The 6,955-nt window shown below is 60.1% G+C and overlaps 1 protein-coding gene across 1 annotated transcript; it reads right to left on the reverse strand.

The window, feature by feature from the left end:
- Positions 1-1,176: 1,176 nt before the first annotated feature.
- Positions 1,177-3,815, reverse strand: HSPB1 (heat shock protein family B (small) member 1). The gene is made up of 4 exons (XM_066563559.1): positions 3,604-3,815; positions 2,504-2,799; positions 1,747-1,810; positions 1,177-1,528 (listed from the first exon to the last, which is right to left on the reverse strand). The coding sequence occupies exons 1-4, from the start codon at positions 3,666-3,668 to the stop codon at positions 1,369-1,371; spliced, it is 585 nt and encodes a 194-aa protein (XP_066419656.1). The 5' UTR covers positions 3,669-3,815; the 3' UTR covers positions 1,177-1,368.
- Between the last annotated feature and the right edge of the window lie 3,140 nt (positions 3,816-6,955).

Raw genomic sequence — 6,955 nt, forward strand, 5'->3', positions numbered from 1 at the left:
TCTTCCCCTGGAGTGAGGCTTGGGCTGGAAAAGCCTCACACCCAAACGGGAACCCCCTCCCCCCCCAAGCACAGGAGTGACCCCCAACAGCAGGAATTGATCATCAGGATTGGGAATTGATCCCATTGATCCCCAGGATCTGCCTGAGACCTGCCAAACTCATCACACCCCGGCTGCCGGGCAGGGGGGTGGGGGGCAGGGGCTCGGGGGCACAGGGAGCCCCCCGAGCTCGGAGAGGGGCCTCGCAGCTGCAGGATTCCTCCCAGGTCAGCGTCGGCCAGGGATGACTCAGGGGGGATTAGTGGGATTTGACTGAGCAGGGAACATCGGGGGACATCGTGGGCCTGACCTCGGCCATGTAGGGCCAGTCCTGCCCAGAGCCCCGGGGGCATGGAGGGCACAGGGGACACGGGGCCAGCCGGGGCCAAATGGCCCCAGGGCCACAACCCAGCCCCTCTCCAGCCTCCAGGGAGGCTGCAGCCCCTGAGCTGAACCCCCAGCCCCTCAGACAGTGGGGTGGAAGGAAGGGGGAGCACTGGGGGCAGGGCTTGGGCTCAAGGGGCTGCACTGCTGGGGTGGGTTCTTGCCCATGAAGCCCCTATTTGCCCTCTGACCTAAAGGGGGTGTTTGTGCACTTGTTTTTTGGGGATTCAGCATCCCAGGATGGTGACACTGAGGTTGGAAACCCCAAATATTCTCTGATAGGGCATGTGGAGACCCTGAGCGTGGGAGAGCAGGGATGAGGAGGAGATCTGGGACTGGAGACACGTGGGATGTAGGAGACCCAGATTGTGGAAAACTGGGATGCTGAGACAGGGATGTTGGAGACCTGGCATGTGAACACCAGAGATGTTGGAGACGTGGGATGTAAAGCCCCCAGAATGCTGGAGTTGGATATGGAGAGCTAAGATGAAGGAGACCCAGGTGTGGGACATCCAGGGTGGGGAGACTCAGGGTGTGCAGGTCAGGGACATCGACCCCAGGCTGTGAACACTTGGGATGAGAACAGCGGGGATGTGGAGCCCTGGGTTACAGACCCCAGTGCTGGGCAGGGCTCGGGGGCCCTGCTGGCCCCTCTGGCCCCAGGCAGCCCCGTCCCGGTGCTCTGGTCCCGGTGCAGCTGCCACAGGAGTGGCCCAGCCGAGGGGCAGGGGGCAGACACGCCACAAGGACAGGTTTATTTCACCAGCTTTTATTCCGGCTGATTCTGTCGGTTCCTTCACATTTATTCAAGGCACTCAGTGGCAGGGCGAGTACAAAATCAACAGTAAAAAGGGGGTGGGTGTGAGGGGGCAGCTGGGGACGGGCGTAGCAGCGGCGGCTTCTCCTCTTCCTCCTCCTCCTCCGTCTCCTCCTCCTCGGTGCCGCCTACTTCTTGGCCGGCTCCTTGGCCTGGCTCTCCACGGTGACGGGGATGGTGATTTCGGCAGACTGGATGGCCGGTTTGGGCAGGGGGGCCTCCACCGTCAGCATTCCATCGGGAGACAGCGAGGACCGCACGGCCGTGGCTTCCACACCAGGGGGAAGGCTGGGAGGAGAGGGGAGAGAGGGAAAGGGAGGTGAGGGCTGCAGCATCAACCCAGGGATGCAATGCTCAGCCCCAAATCGCTGCCTCTCCCACTCCCAGTTTGGCTGAGCAGCATTCCCAGTTTGGCCAGTGGGCTTTAGAGGGTGTGGGTGGGTGGGAAAACGTCCCCAAAGACATCGGGGCTGCACCAGGTGTCTCCCCTCCTCCCTGGTACTCACGTGTATTTTCGGGTGAAGCACCTGGAGATGAAGCCGTGTTCATCCTGCTTCTCCTCGTGTTTGCCTGCAAGGAAACAAAACCTCTCAATGGCTGGGCGTGAACCTTCCTGCCCCACCCCAACACTTGTGAGGGGCTGATTCTGCCCATCCTGGGGCTTTTGCCGTAATATCAGCCTGGAGCAACTTGGGGGGACCCTCTGCAGGGCCACCCCGGGTGCATCCCCCAAATTTAAGCAGAGGAAAGTGCAGTGCCAGGAGCTGGGGGTGGCCAAAGGGGCCCAACAGTGTCCAGCCGGCCCCACAGCTTGGCAGGGCTGGAGATTGAGCAATCCCCTCTCCCTGAATTCATCTGGGAATTGCCCCCATTCCTGTCAGGCCCGCCCTCACCCGGCAGGAAGCACATCCTGGCCTCGTGCCACAGATCTGGGCTTTGTCGCAGCATCCAGGCTGCTGTGGGGGCTGCAGGCCTCACGACACCCCACATCACCCCCGGGACCCTCTGTGGCTCCCTGTGTCCTTCCAGAACAGCAGCAAGGGGTCAATGTGTGCGGCTGGGAGGGGTCTCTGCACTGAGTGCACCCTGAGACTGAGCTGTAATGCTGGGCATTCCTCCCTGCCTCGATTTTCTCTTTCCCTTTCCCTTTTTCGTCTCTCCTTTCCTTCTGCTTTTCCTTCCTTCCCTTATTCCACCCTTTTCCACCCATCAAGCTCCAGGACAGCAGCTCCCCCATCCAGGAAGCACCACCCCAGCACCCACCGGTTATCTCCACGATATTATCCTTGGTTTTCACCACCAGCTCCTCGGGTGCAAAGTGGTTGACGTCCAAGGTGACCTTCCAGCTGTCGGCGGTCTGGCGGATCTCGGAGATGCCGCTGCTCAGCTGCCGGCTCAGCGCCTGCCCAAAGGGCGAGCCCGGCGCCGGCATCAGGGCGCTCTCCCGGGGCAGCAGGCGGAAATAGCCGGGCCAGGCGCTGCCGCTCGGCCACTTGTACCAATCCTCGGGGATGTGCGGCATCCCGAAGGACTGGTCGAACAGGCGGCTGCCATGGTACCTGGGAAAAAGGCCAACCACTTGGTTTTTCAAAATTTTAAAAGTTTAATAGTGTTGTGGTTTGAAAGGAAGTGAGTTTTTTTGGGATGCTGCGGTCAAACCAATGGGTGCTCAGATTTGAGTATTGGCACCTGGTGCGGCCACTGGGGACATGGATACGCCTCTGAGAACACAGGGGTTAAAAGCAGAGGACTCCCAGGAAACCTTTCTCTTGGGTTCCGGTGGGGAAAGAGTTCGGATAAAATGGTTATAAAAAATAATAATACGATTAGAGTAATAATAATTTGGAGAAATTGAATTAGGACAATATGAGACAATAAATACAAAGAGTTACGGATGTCCATGTACCTTTTTCTTGGCAGTAGAAGCCCGAAAAAGGACACCCGTTAACAAAGGATTAACCCTTAAAAGCAACAGCCTGTTGCATATTTGTATACTTCATACATGATGCATAAATCCATTCGAATACAGGATTCTGTCTGGTCATCATCAACTTCTTCCTCTGAGTCCTAACAGCGCCTTCGAGGCAGGAAGAAGTTCGTTTCTCCTGATAATGGGGCAATAAATTCTTTTTCTCTGAAAGATTCAGGTGTCCTGTGGCTGCTATCTCACTGCAAGTCCTTTCTTTAAAAAAAGCATCCTACATAGCATCGTTTCTATTTTAACACTCTTTATAACCTAAAACTATATTTAACACACTACTTAAGAGAATTAATACAGCATTAATTTCTAACACAACACATATAACATTCATTTCGATATTTGCGAAAAGCCAATCATAAAACGCATGCAGGTTTCACAGTACCAGTCACGGAAGGGGTCCCAGCTGGGGCTGCGCAGGAAGGTGAAGGGGACGCGGCGCTCGGCCATGGCGTGCGGGGCTGCCCGGGGTGGAGGCGGTCCGGCCCTTATGAAGAGGGCCCGGGGTTATTTTTAGCCAGGCTGCTCAGCTGGCTATTAATGGAAATCGCGGCAGCCCCGCAGAAGGGACCAGAAGCTTGTCCCGGGGTTGGGGCGGCCGCACGCAGCCGCAGAGGGTGGGCGGGTGGGTGTGCGGGGAGGGGGCTGGCAGCCTGCAGGGCTCCCCTGCCAAGGGAATGTCCGTCCTCCTTTCATCGGGAGAGGCTCGGCCTGCTTGGGAGTGATGGATGGCCCTTGGAGCCGCTCCCGGCCTCTCTCCCGCCTGCCTGCCCGGAAAACGATCCCCAGGATGCGGCCCCGTGCAGCGTGAGAAGGGGCTGGGGCTGGGCCAGCGCCTCGGGAATGGCCGGATGAGTCAGTGCGGGAGGCTCTGAGTGGCCCTGTGCTGTGTCACCGCCTGCCAGAACCTTCCAGAGCCCCCCAGCTCTTGATCACCCACCTGCCAGAAGGTTCCAGAGCCCCCCAGCCCCTGGTCACCCCCCAGCTCCTGGTCACCCACAGGCCAGAAGGTTCCAGAGCCCCCAGCTCTCGATCACTCGCCAGCCAGAAGATTCCAGAGCTCACCAGCTCCTGGTCACCCAACTTCCAGAAGGTTCCAGAACCCCCCAGCAACCAGTCACCCCCCAGCTCCTGGTCACCCACCTTCCAGAAGGTTCCAGAGCCCCCCAGCCCTGTGGGACTCCAGTGGCTCCAGTGCTCAGCACTGTGGTAGGAAGCCCCAGCACCAAGCTGGGCTGCTCCAGTGCCCAGGAATTGGGTCCCTGAGGCCCTTGTGGGGTTGGTGAGGCTCTGGGGGCCAATGGGACCTGTGGGGGTTGGGGGGGGCTTACAGGACCTGATGGGGGCCAGTGGAGACTGGGGGCTGGCTGTGATAATGGGGTTAGGGGGGCTCTAGGGGGGCAGAGGGACTGAGGGGCTGGAAGGGGAATCCTCTCATCCAAGTCTCTCCACACCCCTGGCACCCAGGAAGGGGTTCCCATGTGGGGTCAGAGCCCAGGCTCCCATCCTGGGGAAGGGCTGGCAGCTCTGGGCCCCCATCACCTGGGCCCAGCTCCCCTCTGGCCCCAGATTTGCCCTGGAGAAGACGGGAGGTGGGGGGCACCTGAGCCCTGACACACTCAGTGCGTGAATTACTGACCTTCAGAAGTAGGGGGGGATGGAGCAGCAGGAAATTTGGGGGTGATAATGGGGTTAGGGGGGCTCTAGGGGGGTAGATGGACTGGAGGGAACTGCAGGGGGGCTGAGCCATGTGGGCCTGGGGGCTGTGGCAGGCTGAGGGGTTGAACCAGGGGAAGATGGGGCACTGCAGAGGGGAGGAGTGGGAGGGATGCAGGGAAACGAGAGGGATGTGGGAGGGAGGGAGGGGAGAGATGCAGGCAGGGATGCAAGGAGGGAGGCAGGGAAATGGAGGGGAGGCAGGGAAGGATGCAGAGGAAGATGCAGGGAGGGATGCTGGGAGGGAGGGGAGGGGTCAGAGGAGGGATGCAGGGAGGAAGGGAAGGGTGGCAGGTGGGAATTCAGGGAGGGCTGCAGGGAAATGGGAGGGATAGGAGGGATGCAGGAACGCAGGGAGGAGCAGGGAAGGATGGGAGGGATCGAGAGAGGTGTGGAATGGATGGGAGAGTTGCAGGCAAATGGGAGGGATGCCGGGATGTGGGAGAGAGGGGAGGGATGCAGAGATGCAGGTGAGGATGCAGGGAGGGATGCAGGCAGGATGGATGGCAGCTGGCAGACAAATGGGAGTGATGCAGGGAAGGATGCAGGGAGCCAGGAGCACGGCAAGGAGCCAGGGAGGATGCAGAGGGACCCCCACAGACACAGCAGGGTCCTCGGAGGGATCAGACACAAAACTCCCGGTGCTGCTCCACATGGAGGGAGAGGGAAGAGCAGGATGGATCCGCGGGGAGCCGGAGGGAAGGAGCAGGACAACCCTGCCGTGCTCCTGGCAGGAAGAAACCTCTCAGTGCCCAGCAGGGTAATTTACAATATATACTGTATATTTATTATAATTGCACCAGCTCACGGCATCTACAGCTGTACTCACAACCCAGAGAGAGAGCGCACGCGCGACAGGAAAATACTGAAGTATTTCTACAGAGTATTTGTTCCAGTTGGCTCCCTCCCGGCAGGAGACAGAGACTGTAAAAGAGGAAGACTGGAATTTTTCCCTGATGTGCTGGCTGCTCCGCGGCGCCGCTGCAGGCGGGGCTCGGGTCTTTGGGAGCCGCGGCCCCACGGGGGCTGCAGGGCTGGGGCTGCAGGGAAATCCCCGCTGCTGGCTCGGGTGTGGGTCTCGTCAGGGGATTCCCCCATGGCCCAGCAGGGTGGGGGCTCCAGCGGCCGCTCTGAGCTCCCCGTGGGGCGGTGGGGGGCCGGGGGCTGTGGGGCAGCAGCTGGAATTGCTGGGGTGGTTTTCGGAGCGCGTGGCTCAGGGTTTGTGGGGGTGCTGGGGGAATTCGTGTCCTCCGATCTCCCCAGGCTCCAGGAGAGCAGAACCTTTTGTCTCCTCCTCCCGCCACAGTCGCATCCAGCGCTGCCACCCTGCCCAGGGCTGGCACGTGGGGACAAGCTGCACCACGGAGTGCCACCAGCGTGTGTCCCCTCCTTACCTGTTCACCCCATCTCTAACACCTCTGCTTGTTCGGGTGGGTGGCTGGGACACCCAGGGGCTGCCACCCATCACTGCCCAGCTCCTGGGATTTTTCTCCAAGGGCTGGTGAATCCTCAGCCAGGACATGCCAGGTTTGGGAGGCTGACCCTGAAGTGCCCTTTTGCTCCCATCTCTGTCCTCTCGGCTCCTCTGGTTCGTCAGGCCCCGGCTAACGAGGCTGAGCTGGACCCCAGAGGATCCTCCCGACCCCGGCTGGCTGGAAACCAGCGCCGGAGCCTGGCTTTGCATCCAGGGGCAGCGGGTTAGTCCGGGCAGCTGCTCTCCCACCCAGGGAGGCTCATCCCCATTGTCCTGCTCCAGCCAGCCGGAAAACGCGGGGCCACCGGCATTAAACACCAGCCCCGGGGGCCACGACTGTCCTCAGCGCCTGGGGACTTTCTTTTTTTTTTTTTTTTTGGGGAAATCAGCAAAATCCTGCAAAAGCCGGGCGGCAGGCCAAGCCCGGGACCCTCCTGCCTCTCTCTTCCCATAATTGAGTTTAAAAAGCAGCCACTTTTCCCCAGAGCAGGAGGGGAGAGGAGGCTGTGAGCCCAGAGGTGGGGCAGGCCATGCCAACGCCAGAGGG

This window comes from Molothrus aeneus, chromosome 20, assembly GCF_037042795.1.
Source record: "Molothrus aeneus isolate 106 chromosome 20, BPBGC_Maene_1.0, whole genome shotgun sequence".
Taxonomy (NCBI): domain Eukaryota; kingdom Metazoa; phylum Chordata; class Aves; order Passeriformes; family Icteridae; genus Molothrus; species Molothrus aeneus.

Coding starts and splice junctions, on each gene's coding strand:
- HSPB1 (XM_066563559.1), bottom strand. CDS start 3,668: ATGGCCGAGCGCCGCGTCCCCTTCACCTTCCTGCGCAGCCCCAGCTGG. Junction 1,811..2,503: donor TAATATCGTGGAGATAACCG/GTGGGTGCTGGG, acceptor GTTTCCTTGCAG/GCAAACACGAGGAGAAGCAG. Junction 1,529..1,746: donor TGCTTCACCCGAAAATACAC/GTGAGTACCAGG, acceptor CTCTCCTCCCAG/CCTTCCCCCTGGTGTGGAAG.